At 45.7% G+C, this 21,929-nt stretch overlaps 1 protein-coding gene across 1 annotated transcript in view; it reads right to left on the bottom strand.

Moving 5' to 3' along the window:
• SPG7 (SPG7 matrix AAA peptidase subunit, paraplegin) overlaps positions 1 to 18,151 on the bottom strand; it is a 329,497-nt gene extending 311,346 nt beyond the window's left edge. Inside the window, exons 1-3 of the mRNA XM_078670829.1 lie at positions 17,852 to 18,151; positions 8,304 to 8,406; positions 2,755 to 2,844 (exon numbers count right to left, since the gene is read on the bottom strand). Coding sequence (XP_078526955.1) covers positions 2,755 to 2,844; positions 8,304 to 8,406; positions 17,852 to 17,980 — 322 coding nt within the window. The 5' untranslated portion in view covers positions 17,981 to 18,151. The remainder of the gene's footprint in view (positions 1 to 2,754; positions 2,845 to 8,303; positions 8,407 to 17,851) is intronic.
• Between the last annotated feature and the right edge of the window lie 3,778 nt (positions 18,152 to 21,929).

The raw sequence follows: 21,929 nt of genomic DNA, 5'->3' as shown, positions 1-21,929 counted from the left end.
AACATTGACACTCTTGCACAATACTTAGGATTGGAAGCGGAGTGGGGTTTTGTTTCTCGGGTGGGGGGAAATTGCTCACCAGGGGAACTTTAAATATTTTTGCGACTGCCTACACTTGCCCTAGTTTGTTGATAATGTTTTATTATGTTTACTTTATTTCTGTGGTCATTATCATTGTTTATGTTATATGGTGATGTATGGGGGGGTGTATGCTATTCTGTTTTTCCTGCTTAGGTTTATGCTAAATGCAAGTTGGATTTACTCTTTCACAATGATTACAGGGTCTCGTACACTGGCTTGCAGTATTATGTGTTTAATAATGGTGAGCATCTGGTGAGGTTTTGCGTTCTTGTTCGTAGTTGTAGGGTTGTGATGACCTTAGTACGGAGTTGTACGGTGGTGAGTACCCTAATACAGAGTTTGAAGGTGGTAAGTACCCTGGTACAGAGTTGTAAGGTGGTGAGTACCCTAGTACAGAGTTGTAAGATGGTGAGGACCCTAGTACAGAGATGTAGGGTGAGGAGTACCCTAGTACAGAGCTGTAGGGTGATGGGTACCCTAGTACAGAGTTGTGATGTTGCGAGTACTCTAATGCAGAGTTGTGGGGTTGCGGGTACCCTAGTGCAGAGTTGTAGGGTTGCGAGTACCCTAGTAAGAGTTGTAGGGTGGTGAGTACCTGTGGAAGGGGAGCGCCTCTCACCTCAACAGGGCGGCGCCCGAGCAGGGATTCCATGGCCTCTGATCCCGTCCCTCCCGCGTCCCTGACGACCAGGACTCCTCCTCTCTTTCTTTCCCTACAGGACCCGGAGCAACCAGCGGGGTCGCGGACCGAACCGGAAGAGATCTCCTGTGACCCCAGAAGTCCCGCCCCCATCACCGGCCCGACACAGAAAAGCCGACGATGAAGAGAGGAGAGCGTTCAAGGTCTGCGGACTCGTGGCAGGAGACAGCGTGCAGAGAACCTGAGGAGGAGAGCGGAAGGAGTGCGAGGAGCGGAGACGAAGAAGAGGAGGACGTCTGGACCGAAGATAGGTGGAGTCCTCAGGAGGTTGCTGGAGAGCGGACGCAACTCGCTGGAGAGTTGCGGCGGGGCACGTGAGTACACTGTTATCTTTTCTCCGTGCCTCCCTGTAGATAGTGTAATCTAGCTGTACATAGTATCCTTCACTGACAGACCACCTCTGCACTGTATATAATATTTAGTCGTGTCACTTCACCTAGTCCTTTGTACCATAGCCCCTACACTCCTCCCTCACCTCGGCACGCTCTTCCCCTTCCCCTCTCTCTTCCCCCCTTCTCTGAGCCCTCCCTTACCGTCCTCGCCCTCACGTTCTCTTTGGCCCCATCACACCCCGGGTGTTGGCGATTGTACTCCGACGGTCCAAAACCAAAAAGGACTAACCGCCCTGTTCTCTCTCTCATTCCCCTCCGAGGCGAAACCGGATCCCGTCCGTGGACCAGAAGCCAACCCGAAGACCTCTTCACCCTGACGGCCAGCCCAGTTGAGAGCAACCCTGTTCAGCTTACGCTTCGGGAAAAGACTTCAAGGCATCCCGGCTCACACCCTTTTCAACCCCTTTTGCCTACCATGGTACTGACCAATAAATAAATCGCTAAAATAGCGCAATACATCCGGCCTCCACTCCTGTTATTCCGGTCCGCCCATACTTCTAGTCCACTGTACCCTAGTACAGTGTTGTAGGGTGGCAAGTACCCTAGTACAGAGTTGAGGGGTTGTGAGTACCCTAGTACAGAGTTGGGGGGTTGTGAGTACCCTAGTACAGAGTTGTGGGGTTGTGAGTACCTCAGTGCTGAGTAGGTCTACTTGCGTGCTGTGTTGCAGGCGTGCATATATGATTACTGTGTGAAGTATGTTTGCCTGAGATTCTTGTTGGGTGAGCAGTACAGGGTGTGTTGTGTGTTACATCTCGTCCCCTTTGGTCTCGGTATGCTTGTATATTTATGTTCCCTAAGGAAGAAGGATGGGGTAGATCTTAATGTATTTAATGGATTCAGGAAGTGTTGATTGCTTTAGGAGTCATTGTTGGCTTCAGGAATATTCTGCTCATTCTTGTCTGTGATTTTAATGCATGCATATTTTAGGAATGTTCCATCAATCATTTGTGAATTTTATGTATTTAATGATTTGCCAATGTAACTGTATGGTCTATTTTCTTCCTTTTGGATTATATGCATGTTTCTGTTCTTTGCATGATTTTTGTTTAAAATTTCCCTAAGGAAAGGGGATACGTTGTGACTTAACTGTTGCCATTCCTTTTCCTTAGCGACATCTTCCCTACTGATCAGCCAGGATGAGTGCTGGAGTGCTTGGTGATTAATGGAATGCTGAATGCTTAGAGATGTCATAGAATGTATGGGTGCCTGGTGATGTGCTGAGTAACAGTTGGAGAGTGCAGGCTGATCAGCAGGGAGGCGGCTCCTGGTGGGGCTATCTGCTATCATCTATCTACTTACATGGAACTTACCTTGTAACTAAGCTTAATAAACCATCTACAGAATATACACCTCAACTAATGGACTTGGTATTACAACATTTTCAGCATAATGACCATATTCAGAGACCAAACGCCAAAGACAGACACTAAAGACACAAACTGTGTTGACGCTACTGCTTGTAATACACACATACCTGTTTATATCAGAATCAATCAAGTTTCTATTGTAATTCAAAAGTCAGGCCACTAATTATGCAATACAATTTTTGGTATTTGTGCCCATATTCCCTGTACTTACCCTCATCCTCCTCTGGTGACTTCCCTTTGCCGCCTTCATTTTTATTACTATTCCTTTGTGATTCAGAAGAACTGAAATAGTAAGTGCCTCCTGCAAAATATAAACAGAGTGTCGTTTTTTTTAAGTGACATCAAAGAATACTGTGAAGAAATAGCATACCCAGGAGAGAGAAAAGTAGAGCTTGAAAATTGAATTGGAACTTGAACTGGGAAAGCTTGAGATGGAAGCACAAAATACACACCTTAAGGTGGATAGGAAGAAAAAAAAAAAAAGGCAAAAGCAAAAATAAAACACGGACCAAACATTTCCAACAACATCCCTTCATGTCCTACGCGTCTAAACTGGTCATGTCTGAACAACAATGAATGTTGGGACCTGCACGATTTACTAGTATTAACATAAGGTTGAAGCTGCTTATAAATTACAATGTTGATGTTTTCAGTGAATGCTTTGTGGTTCTAGTAAGTGTATCTTTCTCCACTCAATAAAAGAAGCTGAAGAGCTGAGGTTATAAAAAGATAAATCTCTCAAGCCAACTAGTACACTTGGGACAACTAGCACAGCAAGATTTTAAAATATTTCTAGCGAAGGTGGAGGCAGCACCATGGATGGAGTCATAATTCAGCCAGTCTTTTTCAAGAGTTCTTTATTTTTCTTCATATAAAAACACAGGACAACAGCCAACGCATTTCGTTCCTGTTATAGGAACTTCATCAGGGCAAAAAAAATGATTAGAAGGACCACGTTCCATTCGGTGAGTCGGAATAATGATAAGCCCGATTAGATACCTAGAGTGTAGTCCAGATTCTAAAGATTATCTGTACAGGGTCGCTGCTATGTTCCGTTTGCTGTAAACAGTTGTTGGACTTGGCCTTTTCCCCCAAAATGTTTCGCTTTTGCACCCCCAATTTGAAATGTCTCCCCCATGGGATTAAACCTGTATAGGCCATGAGTGGTGTGAGACACCTTGTTAAAAATGTAATGTCATGTAATGGTGTGAGCACTTGTAAATTTCCCCATTTTAAAAATGCACCTGACTAAAATGTACTGTGTTTAAAATGGATGCCATGGGTTTTGCCACTGTACTGCCATAGGTCAGCAGTCTAGCTATTATTACCCAGCCACCCCTAGCATTTGGAGGGAAAGCCTGGCACCCAGGGTGCTCACCCCCTCCCCTTGAGCCAGTTTAGGCTAGTTATGCCAACATTCTAGAAGATTCTGGCACTGCCTGGGAGGAGGGTATAAGTAAGGGGGATGTGCCACCAGAGAGTCAGTCAGCGCTGGGACAAGAAAGAGAGGGGACCTGCTACAAGGTGCTACCGCCACATGGGCCTGTGAGCTGGGCCCTGAACCCCTAAAACCCCCTACTCTACTGTCCCCTGGGCCCCTGACAAGGGAGGGCCCCTACCCATGTCACGGACACTGTGGGGGACCGGGAAATACGCCAGCGCTGCGCTGAAAGAGCGCCAGGAAGGGAAGGAGCCGAGTGGATTTCCCCCCCAGGAGGTGAGGAGTGTGCCCCTGGGACCGGCTGTGGGATTGTCTGCCCCCTTGGGAAGCTGTGGCCCCCTTTGGATGCACGGGGCTGTGAGGAGCCTACTTAGAAGACTTTGGCTGCCCAAGCACTGTATTCTGAGCGCCTGCTGTGCTCCCCCCTCAGAAGCACTGACCTAAACTGTACTGCCTAGGAAGCGCTATAGAAGGGCTGGAGTTGTGCCCCCGCTGCGTGGCCCGAGTAAGGAGTTGGGGAGTGTAGCCTGAGGGAACTGAGGTGATTACCAAGCGCCCCGGGAGCCTGCCCCGCGTTTTGGCGCGCTTCTGTGGTGAAATAAATAATTAAATACAAGGGAGCCTACCCCTTATTGCAGCCGTAAATCACCGCCGCGGCCCGGCGCCGCCTTGAAGGGACTGCCTTCGTCATGAATATCGTCACGGCGGCCCCCGGTGCCAGGAGAGGGCCGCCGAAGTGCAGAGAGGGCCGCGATAGGCCCTGAGGCCGTCAGGTTCCCCCATCACATGACGGGGGCCCGGCCGCGTCATCGGCCCGCCCCCTCGCCGCGCACCGATTGGCCTGCGCGACCGTGACCCAGAAAGGCCGCGCAGGGATTGGCTGCCGGCCGGACAGCCAGCGGAAGAAGCCGAGCCCAAGCCCTGGGTCCCCGTGAGGTAGGAGGGGGACCCGGGTGAAGCGCTGGTGTGGGGCACCCGTGGACGAGGGGGAGCCCCGAGGATTGAGCGACCGGAGCGGGAGCCCACCCCGCCAGTCTGTGCCCCAGAGAGAGGGCCTGGTTAAAGAGGCGGGGCCGGGGCACACTGTCGGTGCCAGCCCCGTGTGAGGTGGGAGGAAAAGTCAGGCAGGCTTTCCCCCATGTGTGCCGAGACACCGCGTGGGTCCTCCGGGGCCTCTCCGAGGCTGTATTGAAACCCCCGGGTCCCCGCGAGGAGGAGGGGCCCGGGTGACGCCGCAGTTAGGGAGAACCCAGAGTGTTGCAGCCAGAGCCCGGAGGGGAAGGAGGGGGCCTCGAGGCACATTGTCGGTGCCTGGTCCCCTCGGCAGAGGAGACCCCAGAGGACAGCCTGCAGAACCTACCGAGCCCCTCAGGAGCCATCGAGGGGAGCCCGGTGAGTAGGGCCTACGTTTAACTGTGTGGGGGATAAAGAGGGCAACGGGGTACATTGTCGGTGCCCGCCCCGGGGACTGTGTTACTTTATCAGGCGGCCCGTCTGGCAGAGGGCACCTGCAACTTGGGCACGAGAAGTATTGAACTGCCCTACATCGCCTGCACCTAACTGTCCTACCAGGCAACAAGGGAGCGAGCCGGTTGCCCTTATTGAGTATTTTGGGGGTAGAGAGCCTCATTCCCCCTCATTGCAAATATGAGTTCCTACTGTATGGGTGGCCCTGAGGTCCCCAGTTATTAAGGAAGCCTGAGGAAGGAAATGTCTAAGGGAGCCTAGAAGTATAGGGGTGCCAATGGGTGCCTGCTGAAAGTTACCTGCTCATGCCAAGGCTCGATACGCAGAGCCAGGTGATATGCCCAATGTAATGTACATTTTTATCTGTTGCCTGAGGTTCCCTTGATTTAGGACTGCTCCGCCTGATGGCTGATTCCTCTAGTTTATGGTGGAGGAAGCCTTGCTGTTTTCTTACAGGTGTTCCTGGTTCAGAAGTAGGGCCCCTACCTGATGTTAGTACTGGGGGTTCTACCTAATGTTGGTCTACAGGTTGGCCTGACGTGTAATACCAGGCCCCTGAGGGGTCGTGTTGGAGTTATGAGGTTACTGATGCCAATGCATATTAATGCTTCCGCCTAATGTTTGATACCCCTATGCCGATTTATTGCAGGTGTTCCTGTATGTTGGGATTTACTATGATACCCTGAGGTTTTCTTTTACAGGGGTTGGGTTGGCGTTATTGTGCATGATGTATATCTATGCTAATGTGGTATTTTGCAATTACAGCCCTCCCCTAAGGATGAGAGTCTGAGTTGGCCCCACCAGATTGGCCCCAGATCTAATGTCATTTTGATCCCATCCTTTTTCCTTTCAGCATGGACTTATAGACTCAGCCCTTACTTCCCATGTAAATAATCCCCCCTTTATACACTTGGCTCTGGCGCCAATTGGCGCCCTGTTGTGACACTACTGTTTTGCATTTTATTTTGCCTTGCAGGTTGGAAACACTACTAAACTACTTATCTTTTTCCAACTCAAACTGGTGTCCTGCCTCTTTTGTGATGTGCCTGGTGTGTCGTCTGTGGGTACTGCGTGAGTGCTTCACATGTCCTCGAAGTTTGGCCTGCCCGCTTGGTTCCATGCTACCCCCTTGGAGATTTGGGTAACCCCATTTCTTACAACAGTCATTCCCGGTTCTTCAACTAAAACCACGTGTACATATAATGTTCATCTAAAAGTAGTAGTTCCGCTAGTGCATACAGCGGAACTAGATTGAGGCTGAGTTCTAATATCAACGGTGAACAAAAACAGTCAATAGTAGTGAGAACAATACATATCCAAGGTCCAAAACATCCAAGGGAAATCCACTTGGAAGAGAGGTGTTCCTACGTACTAATTGGTGTTTGGATGCTGGAAGGATCCAATTCAATTAGCATAGATCACTCATATAAGAGGCCCATCTTCCAGTGTCCAAGAGTTTATAGTAAACCCCAAACGTAAAAATCGAATAGGCCTTCAGAACAAAACAACGGAACATGCACCACAACCCACGATACCGTGGATGTTTTTGACCGTGGATATCTATTGTTCTCATTACCGATTTGACTGTTTTCGTTCATCGTTAATATTAGAACTCTGCTTTCAATCTAGTTCCGCTGTATGTACTAGCGGAACTACTGCTTTTAGATGAACATTAAATGTACAGGTGTTTGGAGTTGAAGAACCAGGAGTGACTGTTTACAGCAAACAGAATGTAGCAGCGACCCTGTACAGACATTCTTTAGAATCTGGACTACACTCTAGGTATCTAATCGGGCTTATCATTATCCAGACTCACTGAATGGAATGTGGTCCATCTAATATTCTTTTTTGCCCTGATGAAGTTCCTATAACAGGAACGAAATGCGTTGGCTGTTGTCCTGTGTTTTTATATGAAGAAAAATAAAGAACACTTGAAAAAGACTGGCTGAATTGGGACTCCATCCCTGGTGCTACCTCCACCTTCGCTAGAAATGTTTGTCTCTGGATCTCCAGTGGGACCGATCTGCAGCAGGTCTTGTGGGCGGCTGGCACAGGACTTGATTACATATGGGACTTTGAGATTGATGTGCTTAGATAATAGTCAGCTGTAGGATCGATAGCTTTTTTCAAGATTTTAAAATGTTCCTATTACAAAAAAAACACACATTTGATATCACAAGTCTTATTTTAAAGGTGGTAAAATGCATTTTTTAAAACCGTAGGGAGTATGCAAATGGTAGGAGATCTTTAAAAAAGGATCTCTCACAAAAGAGATCAAATCGATGGTCGAAACATAGAGAGACCTACATAACTATGCAACAGACCAACTGTCAAGGGCGGCTTACGAAGAAGTTTACCAAATGAAGTTCGCACACAATGCAAAAACACTGTCTATTACTACTCTTTCGGTTGATGGAGTGTCTGTTTCGTGCCTGTGAAAGTCCAGCTAGAGGTGCAGTGCAAACAGAACAATATACCTTAGCTTACCGGTGAATGAGGGGGAAACGTTTATGTGGAATGAATCCTTTTATACACGTTTCCATAAATATATAAATACCCATCACCAGAGTATCCAACTTTGTAATGCCTCAGAGAATAAAGACACATTTACTTAGGTTTACACAAAAAACATAATGAAAGATACACTTCATATGTAACACAAAAACGTCTTCAAATGATTATGAAGCACAAAGCCAAAGTTGTGTTTGTGAGAGAAAGAAAAGGTTCTTGGCATAGACCTGCAGACCATGACTGACAATCATCTTGCTTTAGCAACAAAAACAAAAGAAATTCTAAAAGTCTGTGTCTGTAGGTTGGACACAACTATTTGCTACGTATTAATAGGTACTAACCTAGTAGTTTCCAGAGCCTGATAGGATCACGCATTAAATGCTGTTTCACCAATAATCCCCCAAGCCCAGGAAATGTATGGGAAAGCTTCCGCGTCAGCAAAGTCTGTAAGGGAGAAAGAGAGAGCAACGACAAATGTTCAAACACAGTCTTCATTTTAGCTTGCACAAAAAGAGCTTGCCGCAATGATATCAGTTTGCTCCCACTAATACTAAAGACGTTGTCTTCTACTTCATGATTAAGAATATGACTTTTTGTGTTTTAATTGGAGTCATTTATTCTGTTGCAAGTAAGGGACTTCTAAAGAGGAGTGGTTTTCTTGGGAAACAGCTTGAAAAACTATAGGAACGCATGAGCAAGATGCAACATTCAGAAAGATGAATTTTTGCAAACCACTCATGGGAACAATTCAATCCAGAATGTTACAGTATTTCATGTACTAATTTATTTTCATTGTGTTTTATAGTGCACCTTTCCACCTTTGGATCGCCACAGAGCGCTATGGGGAGCTGGGAAGAGCTGAAGACTGCTGGTCATGGGACACACAAATGAGGACTGCAGGCAACAAAAAGTTAGCAACGGGATTAAAGACAGCGAAATGGAACGCAGAGGTGACATGGATGTGAAAAAGGCAATCACAGGAAGAGGAGTGTATGGGCAGCATCAATTGTTTTGTGTACAATGCAAGAATGTATTCTGAACAGAGGATATGGAGCTAGATGTACAAATATGAGGAATACCGATTTCGTAATTGCAATTCTCTCCAAAATGCAATCAGGAAATCGGAATTCCTAATGTATGAAACTCGCAGTTTTATTTAGGGATTCCTTGTGGGTCGCAAATAGACCTACCTCATGAATATTAATGAGGTAGGTCACAGTTTGCGACCCATTAGGAATCATAACCATCACAGGGATGGTAGCCTGCTGAGGTCACCAGACCATCATGTCTATGATTGCTTATTAATAAAGCAATCTTTTTTCCTAAATGCAGCCCGTTTTCCTTAAAGGAAAACAGGCTACATTTAAAAAGAAAACAAGCAAAGGCATAGCCAATAGGTCTCGCCTTTGGGACCTTATAAGTGTTTAGCCATGCAACACTTCATGTTGCTGCACCAAGAATATTGTGCTGGATAACTGAACACTTATAAGGTCTTAAAGGCGAGACCTATTGGTTATGCCAATGCTTGTTGTGTTTACCAGCCTGCGTGTTTATCTGTGTGCTGGGGAGAGCATGAGTATGTCTGTATGACTGTCTTTGTGTGCGTGCCTGCGACTGTGTGTGTGTGTGTGTGTGTGTGTGTGTATGTAAGCTTGCACGCCTGAGCTCGTGTTTATTGCCGCCGCAGCGCTAGGGGGGGGGGGGGCGCTCACATGCTCAGTGCTCAGAATCAGTTGCTAAATATTTTGGGCTGCAGTATGTAAATTTTAATTTGATAACTGTGCTTGTGACGGAGCGGTTCCGTCACGGCCCGCCTGCTCAATAGAACGCGCCGGCACATAATCAGCGCCGCACAGGCGCGCCGAGCGGGCCGTGACGGAACCGCTCCGTCACCAGCACAGCCCACCCGAGGCTCGTGACGGAGCGGTTCCGTCACGAGCATGGAAGGGGTTAAGGGTATGTGCTCACGGATTATTTGAAAGCCTGTGAAGGTATACGGCGCTGGGATAGGCAAAGACTGAAGCTGCTTTATAAGCTCTGCAATTTGTTGGGCCTGACAAATGATTTTTTTAAATGCAAATTTAGATGTTCCCACTTTTGAAAAATGAGTGGTTGCGCCAGTTATCAAATTAAAATTTACATATTGCAGCCCAAAATATTTAGCAACTGATTCTTTAAAAATGGTTATGTGATGTCACTTCCTGTGACATCATTGGCATGGCATTACTTTTAAATGCTATGTGACTTCGATGAAAGGACGCCACTGATCAAGTGAAATAAAGACTAAAACCAGCTCTGTTTATAACTGCAGTTTGTTAGAATGGTCATTAAAATGGACAATTTCATTATTATTTAATATTTTATAATTGAATTGGAATCTCGGTATGAAACGCTATTGCCATATACATTTTGGAGACGTTCAAATAAGTCACCAAACTCGCACCAAATGCAAAATAACAAGAGGCTGAAAGAAATATTAAACTGGGGAGGAGGATAGGGGTGACATAGAGGGACATCGGCAACTGAACGAAAAGATTTCTAGAAGCAGAGTTAAGAATGGATCAAACTCAGCTGCTCCTGAGCAATGTCACAATCGGTGGCACAAATTATGTGAGAAAGAAACAAACAACAGCAATTAAAGAGGCACCCGTAGCAGCAGGAGAAAGGGGATGGAAAAGCTGAAGTACCTACTCTTCATGGGCCAGTGAGGGAGAATAAAGCAGGAAGTGGAAATGACAAACGGCTCTGCGCACAAGGCACTCCTCGTTCAATGACGCCGGGCCAGCTTGTGAATAACAAAAACAAAGCGTATCCCATTGAATTATTAAGAGGTGTGGCACAGCGGCCAGGGTGCCTGACTCCGGGCCACAGGGTTCACGGTTCGATCCCCGGTTCCGGTGGCAGGTTAGCCCAGCACCATGTGACTCTGGGCAATAGCTTGCTTAATCTTCCCGTGGGCCCCCAGCGCCGGGACACCTCCGTCGGAGGTAGCTGTGCGCTTTAATAAAAAAAAATATATATTAAATTTTACGGCATGGGAAAAGTAGAACAAGCATTGGCCGTGCGGCCATGAAAGTGATGCGGCCGCGAAAGGGAAAGTGGCATCTGCTGACAGTGAAAGATTGCTGGAACCTGGGAGGCCAAGCCAGACAGGGGTCCCGGAATAAACAACGCCAGGAGTTGTGTGCGCACGCGCACTAAAAGAAATGTTTTTAAAAGCATGCTACGGCAAAAGTGAAAGCAGGCTGGGAGTGGTGTGCGATGTGCACGCACCATGACGAGAGAGGAAAGCCAGATGGAGCCTCTGATCATCATTGTGCGCGCAACCTCATGCTCGAGGTCACCCAAAAGCTGTGGTAGCACTTTTGAAAGCCCACTCACTAAATGTCTCGCCAGAGCAATGCATGCGCTGGCTCAGGCGAGACCTAAAAAGGAAATAGAAGGGTTGGGGGTGCATCAGGTGATGAAGTCCCAGAAGCCAATATTACCTTTTTCAAATGTGTCTATTTTCAAATCAGTTAGTTCTCACAAAATTGGTGATTTCACTGTCAGCCAACGCGTTTTGTTCTCATGATGAGAACTTCGTCAGGGCTTAATAGGCGAGTATCTTTACGTTGAAGTTAGAGGTATACGTTGAGAATTATCACACAGCCTTGCTCATTCTGGCAAGAGAATTTCCAATCTGAGATTTGTTAATGAGGCCGAATGTGGCCTGCGATATCCTGAGTGCTTCCAGAGGAATAGCCTGGAACACCGACTTGATTGAGGAATTACTTTTTCAATGTCAACATGAAAGGCCACATTGGACCTAGGCTACACCGCACCCAGTATACTTGTGGAGTGTGAATTCTCAACGTATCCCTCTAACTTCAACGAAAAGATACTCGCCTACTAAGCCCTGACGAAGTACTCATCATGAGAACGAAACGCGCTGGCTGACCGTGAAATCAACAATTTTGTGAGAACTAACTGATTGAAACTAAAGACTCATTTGAAAAGCTTAATATTGGCTTCTTGGACTTCATCACCTTACACACGCCCAACCCCTCTATTTGCTTAGGATCTGATTTACAAGGGCATCACGTGACGGCTGGTTTAAGGGCTTGTTGCCCAAGGAACCTGATACAATTGAAACTGATGTGAGGTGCAGAAACAGCAGTCTGCGTCAAAGTATCTCTGTTAATTTTAAAAAAAAGGAAATCTTGAATTAAATTTTTTTAAGCGTAAGCAGTGGTCCGTGGGACTCTTTCCTAGTGATCTGCGTACCTAGTGGCTCACAGCAGAGGAAACGATTGTGCATAGTGTGTAAGTCATGTACTGGGGAACAACCAGTACTCACTGATGTCAGGATGGTGCAATGCCCACATATCAATGTCCTGCTTTCCATCCATTCTTGGAAGGATTGTGATGCCCCGATACACAGGGTATCATTGAGCGGAGGGTTGGAGCAGTGCCGACCAACATCCAGCACACAGTAAAAGTTAGCGCCACAAATACAAGGGGCGTGTGGGTACCTGAAGAGGGGCAGATTCAGGAGACCCAGAAAAGTAAAATGGTTAGTGTTTGGAGCGTGAACTACAATCAGTGCAATGCGAGTGCCATCCAGTTAGCCTTCCAGCATCCCATATCTACCCATGTGTCGACTCGGTAGGTATGCCCCACAAATAGGACCACCATGCTTACACCGAGGTCATTGTGAGACAAACTTGTCTCCTCCATTTCATGTGCACTTTCTGTAACTCCAGCTGGGTGGGATGTGTCTCTTGTTCTGTAACTCCAGCTGGGTGGGATGTGTCTCTTGCAAAAAGGCCATGTGCGCATGGCAGCATCTAAGGTAAGCATGAATCTAATACCGCTTAGCTGGAGTTGCCATGCCCCTCGCGTTCCACTTAAGCAAATTATAGTGCGAGCAATTTCACTAGCAGGTGTACCCATCGTGTAAGTCAGCAATTAGGAATGCAGCACTTCCCATATTATTTATCTAGCCCTACGCCAGCGAGCGCCCACCCTAAAAGCGCCCCAACCCCAGGCAAATACCTGATCTAGGACAGTGCCAAGCCACAAAGATCTGCAATCTAGACTTCAACTGTGTAACAATAAAGAGGCAAAAACATCAAGTGCAACCCCCCCTCCCAGATTGTTACTCCATCAAGCACCAGGTCAACAAATAAACAACAGCCGTAAAAGAACAAGTAGATAACATATCCTGTTCAGTGGTTAGTGGGAACGTAGTCAGCCAAAGGTCAGCGCTCACGGGAACACAGGCACTCATCAATGTTCCAGGTTTCTGGTTTCCACACAGGGGGCCGCCCCAAGGAACCCCCGAGGATCAGTGACAGGCATTCCCCCACCCACCACCCGCCTCAAAGAACCAGACCAGACCTAACTCTTCACATCAAGTCATCTGTCAATCATTGCATCAGCGCCGGCCCCCCTGGAGTCCTCCTCGGCAGAGGCTAAGGAGCCATTAGTGCCCGACCCAGTGTCCAATACGTGGCCCAATCTCAAGGCTTCAAAAGAGTTATGGCCATGGTGAGGCACCTCCTCCGATTGCTCCTTGGCCGCTTGCATCGCGGAGGAACGGCTCTGAGTCCCCCCTCATTGCAGCGTCTCAGCCAGGGAATAAGCCACTCACCAGCCTCCTGGCCCTCAGGTGCCAGGCTTACCAGGCCTTTAGTGTCTAGCCAGGTCAAAGCGTCACCAGGTGTCAAGAAAAAGTGAGTTGAGTCTCCGCCTTTTACTTTGAGCTTAGCAGGAAAGAGAAGGGCATACTTCAATCCCAGTTCCCGGAGGTGCTGCTTGACCACTGCATAGCAGCTGCAAAATCAAGTCTCTGTCCCAGCAATTAAGTAGCTTCGCAATTACAGGCCCTAGCAGGACACCTGGCAAAGATGGCCTACCAGGCAGACGATCTGCCATCTCCACCGTGAAGAACTCAGGTATAACCCGCCAACTCTGTGGTCATCAGCCATTGTTCAAGGAAGAGTTTCATGCTCAGACCCTCCAAAAGTTCTAGAAAGCCCAGGAAGCATATATTATTCCGCCTAGAGCATCCCCTGCTCACCTGTGTAGAGTGGCCCCTTCGACCTTCCTGTCTTTCAGTTGGGTCCACGGCTGGATCGGGGCATCGGGTGCCCTGCCTCCTTTATTCAATTTGTGCTAATTTTCAAACTTCACCTCATTTCCTGGAAGGTGATATCAGGAGACAAAGGGCAGACTTTTTAAAGAGGGGGTGCAAACTGCATTGTCGTCTGGGGTCAATGTGACGAAATTCTTAAAGGAGGCTGAAGTGGAACTACATAATTACTCCATATAGTGTGACTGGATCGTCTCCTCTCAAGTTACTACATAAAAGGTTGCTTAGATCAAGGATCTTTTTGGGTCAGATGATACTGCAAGTGTCAAGGAAGTGGTTCAAAGAAAACAGAGTGTCGTGGAAGGTTATTTTACCAGCAAACATCGTACCAAGGATGTTGAGTCCAGAATTGGTGACTGGGTTATTATTATTTTTTTTTTAAACAATAGAGTGAAGAAAGGAGATTCTAAGTTTACCCTTCCCGTTAGGGTTTTGAAGGTATCCAAGGATGCCATTCTGTTAGAGGAAGATGGTAGTGAGCAGAAGGAGTCTGGTCAAAATGTAATCTGAACAGGCGAAAGAAAAGAAAAAAACTAACGAAAAAGGTTTTGTGAGATATTCTGAACAAATGGACAATGCAAGCTGGTTTGAAGATTGCCCTGAGTGTACACCTTCTTCAGCTTCTAGTTATGGGGGGAGTGGTTTGCTGACAGAGGCAACTAGTTCCAGTGTCAATGGTGACTCTTTGTGGAGTTCTTGGGTTGGGTCAACTTCAGGGTCAGTTTGTACGGGCTGTCTACTTATGGGGATAACAGTGCAAATATCAGTACTGCATGAAGGGTTTGTTGTAATATTCCTGCACCATTCAGTGATGTTCTGAAATATGTGCATGTTAAACGGGTACGTTAAGATGTTGCATAGTGCATTTTGTTGTCATTTTTATAAGGGGAAGGGTGGTGTGGTATAGGCATTGCAGCTGGGCATCTCGTGCTGTGTCACAAGATGCACAGTTGTTGTTCTATGTATTATTGACGTTCAGAGACCTGGTCATAGGCTCCTGTTACTTATGAGACAATAAACGTGTCTCCAACATTTTATGCGTGGTCTCAATTAAATATTCTTTGCAACAGAAAGACAAAATAAAGGCATTTTGGCTTAAAAATTGGGAGTCTCCCACCTGAATCGAGTCTATTGGCGTCTATGATTAATTAAGCACACTTTTCTCGGGACTGAGTGTTGCTCATGACATAGCTACCAGGGGGTCGAGCAGAGAACCACTGTGTGTGAACCAGAGTTGGATTATTGAGTTGACAGAAGTCCCCCCAACCCAAATTAATAACCCCATTTGTGATACACCACATTATTTATTCGCTATAACTCCTAATAATTCATTCTCATTCATCTATCCACACAATTATCCTTCTCCATCCATACCTTCGTCCATCCACATAATCCTCAATTAAACCTCTAAATGATTAATTTAGCCTGCCATTCATCTACCAATCATACATGCTAACAGACCCAGGTCTGGCGGGAGAGTCAAATTTTTGATGTCAAAATGGCTTTATTTTAGCTGTCTATCGTCTGAAATTGCCTCTGCCTTATTAGAATTCAATGAGGGGGAAACATTCTCCCAATTATTTTGTTTTAAAGCTGCCACTTTCCTCTTTGAAATTGTTGGTATGTATGCTACCCACACAAACAACGAAATACGGCCATAGACTGACTGGGCTCCTCGCTGACCCTGATCTCCTTGGCCTCACCTAGCAGCCATCACCTCCCCGCTTCCACAGGAGAGGTGTGCTGATACATCGAAGACACCAGCGATGCGAGTAAAGCCCTCCGGGAGTGAGACGCAGAGCCGGGGTACCGCTGATCATCCTGGCTCCTACACTCACAACGGAGCCAAGAAGGTGGCCCCACTCTGATCGCGGAGACTGTCCAGACTGCACTGGCAGCCACAGTGGTACATTTTTGCGAGGGAGGTGCCCCTTCCCGGTAGAATACTTGGGGAGGGGGGGGCCAGAGACTTGATAGAACCCCCCATGACTCGCCACATATACAGCTGCGGCGGCGGCAACTGTAGCACGGACATTTGGCCCTACCCAGAGTACTTCCCTTTCCAACCACTGATGGATAAGGGAGGCTGTTACGCGCAGAGCCTCAGAGGCTGAATCAGTACCCCCCTAGAGTTCTCCCACACTCACTCAGATCAATCACTGGGCTCCTCGACACTCCGAGCCACGCTGGTCAAGCGCTGACCAAGGTGAGATAGGCGAGAGGCCATCTGGCTGCTCTAGAAGTCTGTCCAGTGGCTGGCTCAGAGAGAAAAGGGGGAAGTCAATACCAAAACACTGGCCTGCTGTGGCCGGACCAGTGCCTGCCTGGTCGCCACCCTGCTCGCCCCAAGCTGGGGGCAAAAAATCATCCTATTGCGCTTAATGCAAACTATATCTCCTGAATGCTCCTCTGGTGCTGCACGTTGCTAAAGCATGGTGCCGGACGAGGAGTCAAGTAAACTACAGCACTAGACGGGGAGAAGTCGCTCTTTGGAGAGAGCAAAAAATACCAAAAAGAACAACGAAAACAGGAGGCGAGCCTGCAATTGCTCCCTACTTTCAATCCCACGTAGCTCGAAACCGCTGATGTGCCGCCTCTCCTCCTCCCTCAAGAGTACACCTCACCAGATACAGGACCAATGAGGAGTCCTCCTTTCTTTCCTGCCTGCTGACTCAAGGAATGACCCCCTCATGTTTCCCTCAATCTCGTGACTCGCCAGATATAGGAACGATGAGGCGGCCCCCATCCCAGCAATGGCATTACGATCATGCTTTGTAAATTTGTATTTATCTAACCATTACCGCTTCAACTTTTATGAATTAAATGAAATTAAGTGAAAAGTAGATCTTATATAGCGCATCTGTCACTCCTAACGGAGTCTCCTGGCACTGTAAATGACAAGGATCAATTGTATAGAATAAGATCTAAACTAGATCCAGGCAGCAGGCATTCCAAAGATCCATGTCTTTAAAGCCTTTCTAAACTGCCCTTCCTGTTCCATTGCTCCGAGTTCCTTAGGCATGCGATTCCAGGCCTTGGCTCCCAATTCCATGGCTGCTTTCCCACCTCTGGTTACCAATTTGAAGCCTGGCACTCTGAGCAATCCTGCAGCACTAGATATCAGATCTAGATTATTAAAATGTAACCTTCAGCAAATCTGCAACTTCTATATATATGTAACTCTAACCACTAGTACTTGTAGTAGACTTATGTACTTACTACCATTCTTATGTGATTTTAGAGCTTATCTGTTTGCATCTTTCCTCGAGTGAATCTGCAACTTGTTTATATGTAACTAACCACTAGTATCTGTGGAAGACTTTTGTAATTACTACCATCCATATGTGAATTTAGAGTTTTTCTGCTTGTATCTTTTATGTAACTCATGTACTCTGAAGTCCTTATGTAATGTAACTGGTCCTTTAGTAATGCGCTCTGCCACCTTAGGGTAAAGTTTGCTCTATATAAAATCGCATTAAATAATACATAAATTAATCAATACAAAAATGCACACAGTTAAACATCTTCTGAACTTGGCACATTGTCCCAAGTGTGGGTCAAAAACTCCTCAGGGTAGTCTCCCAGGGTGGCACACCTTACGTAAGATGGGGTGCAGAAAATTGAACACGATAATCCAAATAAGTTCTTAAGAACATCAATAAAGGTAAGTTCTCCAGTCTATATGTCACACAAATTATAAACAAAAGTCACACCTTAGCTCCCCCGCCCTTTTATGGGATGCCCCTTATTTACCTCTATGATCCCCGCCCCCTGATTTCTGGTCCTGCCTGTAGATAAGAGAAAGCAACGTTGGAGTCCTGGGGACAGGCTCCGCAGAAGCCTCCTCGGGCGCAGAACCGCCAACCGGAGAAGCAGGGCCATCCCGCAGTCTCATGGGAGAGCTGCCACGAAAATAGTGCTTGTCAGTTAAAGCCCGCGGGACAAACGGCAGCAACTGAACTGTCACCTCCAACAGAGGAGAATGCTGGGTTTCGGTACGGACGCCATATTGGAAAGGCACTTCTAACACCGAGTCATAGAAGAACTACAACTGTCATCTCAAGGAAGGACCATTAAATCCCGTGCTTGATCCCAGATTGCCTTTATACTTGAACCTACCCAATAAGACGCCATCTTGTAATAGCACTACTTACCCACTCACCCGTTTATAGAAATGATAAACGCGGGTTTAACTTTCGAAGTTGTTCCACTGTCGACAGGAATGGGGTGATTCTTGCAGTTTAGACATTGAATGCCATTTTTTTGTTTTATTTTCGGTTAGTCGAACTAACAAGTAAGAGGACCACGAGAAATTAAATCATGGGCATAGAGAGAAGACTACCGGTGAAGCAGGGTAGTATTCCAGCATAAAAGAAAGACTACTGTAAGGTGCTTCGTATCATTGACATCTCTTAAAAATAATTTAACGTTAAATTAACGGACCAAGAAGAAACTATAATCCTACATACTCAGCTGTGTTATTACCGTTTTATTCATGATTATCTATTTTAACGAATAACAATTTCTTAGCGAGTCCTAGAAAGGCAGATATAATACATGTGTGAAAAGCGTTTCAGAAGAGGGATGCTTCTCTGTAAGTGCCTGAGGAATTTTGTTAAAAAGCATAATTTAAAGCATTTGAAAGCGGTGCTAAAATTACATAGCTTCAATGTCTTTTGGATCGTACAAGATGACGTACATTTCATCTCCCTTCAATTCTGTTTATTCGTTTTCAGCATTAAGCAATAATAATTATTATAATTAGGAAATTCCGAATCGGAATTCAGAAACACATATTTACATTATTTATACTAAAGTTAATTTTGCATCATTCGGAGTGGCACAGAATTTTTTTCAATAATAGGGTTGAAACATCTTCCCATAATGTACCACTATTCATTGGACTAGAAATGTTATTGACATCTTGTTGACCATTAGCTTTTTAAAGGTTTATATCTATTCACATGTGGTATCGAGTAAAATTGTTTCCATAAATTTAATGCGTCAAAAACAAACTTTCGCTCGTCACTAGAGGGCGCTGCTCTATCATTGTTTGTCCCTTCCATTACATGGCCTGCCCAATATTACAGGCAATGTCTCAGCCCTGCCAGCAAGCTCAGGTATTACATTTTTTTATCAACAGAACCATAATGAGCTGCGCTTATCTGCAGGTAGTTAAGCAACCCATAATATTTCCTCGTATTAAATGTTTTTTCTTTTAGAAAAATAAACAATCTGCACATTTGTGCATTCATTCGAACATGAGATAAGCAGTCGCTGCTTTTGTGCGACGCACTGAATGTGATCGCTGTTAATGGTTAACATACAGACATAGAGTAATCTTAATCATCTAAAAAATGAGGTTGGTAATTCTGAGCTGATTGCAAATAAACCACAGGTCAAATGGAGGGAACAACGGGAGAGGCTCAAGTACCTTGGCAGGACCGGCAGGGAGTCAAAGGGAAAGAGGATGACGAGTTTACATAAATGTAACAGTCACGCTACAATACTGTAAAAAGAAAAATGTTTTGTAAAAATCCCCACCGAAAAATTTGAAAATAGAAATACAGAGGCAAAAAAGTAGATGCAAACACGTCATTATTAAAATATGCTTTTAGATGAAATACAAAAAGTAGCTGTAGATATGTTGATTATTACTGTGTACATCTTCTAACAATTAGGTAACCTCAAACTCATCAGTCGTAATTTCTCTAATCCTAAAACTAACCTTTTCACCTCTACACCAGCCGTAACTCTAATGCCGATCATATCCCCTAAACCATATACCATCCCTTACTCCAGTGCCTAATGTGTAAAAAAAATAAGTGCCAGGGCTCTCATCAGGAGACCACTGCTGCTTGCAACAACAATTGTCCCTGCTATGCTGCCAGTGATAGTAAAAACACAGCTACTAATCATCACTGTCCTACAAGTCTGACAATTCGGACTATTGCAGGCCCCTGAAGCTATAAGAATGGCTTGGGCGGCAGGTAATAGTAATTTTTATATGTATGTTGATATAATAATGAACTGTTGTTGTGATCATAGGTAGAGGCGTGGCGCCGCGGCCAGGGCGACTGACGCTGGAATCTGGGGATCAGGGTTCGATCCCCGGCTCCGGCGGCAGGTTAGCCTAGCACCATGTGACTCTGGGCAATAGCTCGCTTAATCTTCCCGACGGCCCCCAGCGCCTAGAGACCCTTACGGGTGATTGTGCGCTTTACAAATGTGGATTATTATTATCATCCCTAAATTAGCCAGACAGCGCCACTTGTGGTAGACAGTCACAAGCTCTGGAGTTGATAATTAAGTGCAGACCACCGGAAACCACCTGCACAAATTAAGCACTGCTTACTCTGCCCTTTATCCGAACCTAGTTTGGAGCCCATCCTTTAATTAACAACACCCCTTTCCCCATTCCATACCCTATCAATCAATTACCTGTAGCTTCAGTGCAATTCTCATACCCAACCCATTTCTAACTCCATTCCTTGCCCTAACCTCTACCCCAGTCCTAAACCCAACCATAAGTCTAAACCTAACATTCTATTCTTTAAATCTTTCCTTACACTTTCTATTACATCCTCATCCGATTTCCATGTCCCAGTCCTTGAGTCGTGAGTTGTGGCTTGCCACCCAGACAGACATTTCTTACCCTATATTTCACCTTTACCCCTCCTCTCCTCCATTTTATGGTCTGGCTTGATAGTGCACTCTCATTATGTAAGAATTACCAGGAGGGGCTTTGGCTCCGCCCACCTGTTGGTAGGCAGGCGTACATGTTTTGATTGGGCAGAAGTTGTGTTCTTTCACATACAAAAAGTGCTTGCCCTCCACACAGCTGTGATCAGTTTGTTTATTTATCCAGCTGCCTGAGCTAGAAATTTCAGGGGCACACACATGGCATTGTAAAGCTATTAAAGTGTCTTAGCTAACGAGATCATTTAGGGTGGTGTTCTTTGGCAGCAGGAGAGATGGGAGGAGTACAGTCATTAAGCTACATGGATTTTTAGGTCTGGCGTGACAGAGCATTTGTAAATCTGACCTATTGGCATTGCCAGTGCTTGTTTTTACCTGTAGGCAGATGAAGGCTAAATTCAGCTTGGCCCTGCTCTGTTCTCTAATTGAGAAGCCAAGCTATGTTACTTCCTGTGTTTTCTTCCCGTATTGGTATCACAGATGATACATCCTACTCCTGTCCAATCATGTATGTTTAAAGTATTTATACTTTTATTGTTTACTGCCGCCCTACGTCTGTGCTTGAGCAAGCAGTGAGAACTTGTGATGCAGTTATTTATATCCTCATGAAGGGCTTGCTTTAGCAGATTAAACACATTATTTTTCTGTATTCAGTCTCCTTTCCTACCAGTATTGTGTGAATTTTTGGGATTGGCATAAGGGTATTGTGGTGGACTCAGATGAGCTACAGTCATGCATCCGGTCCAGCCACTTGCCTGTTTGGCCTGAAGGAGTTTTTTCATATTAAATGTTTGCTTTTTTTTAACATTAACCTGTAAACTCACGAATGCTATTAACTGTGCTTTTTTCACATTTAGATTGACCATAGCTGATGTCGGCCTGTGATAAAAATAGCTAACATTTGGGAGCCATCTTGCTTCATGACACGTGTATTTTTATTTCAAGGCAAAGGTGAAGTACCAATTAACAAACGTAATGTGTGCTTGCTTTTTTCCTATTTGAAATGTATTCGTTTACATTAACTGTAGACTGTCCTAGTTGATTGGAATAGTGCACGTGTAGAGTACAGGCTGGTTTAATGTATCTTGTTTTGTTTATTTATTTATTTTAAACGTTTTAGTTAGCACGAACA

Source organism: Lissotriton helveticus, chromosome 12, assembly GCF_964261635.1.
Source record: "Lissotriton helveticus chromosome 12, aLisHel1.1, whole genome shotgun sequence".
In the NCBI taxonomy this organism is placed as follows: Eukaryota; Metazoa; Chordata; class Amphibia; order Caudata; family Salamandridae; genus Lissotriton; species Lissotriton helveticus.
The sequence above is the reverse complement of the archived record's forward strand: the minus strand, read 5'-3'. Positions and strand labels throughout refer to the sequence as shown.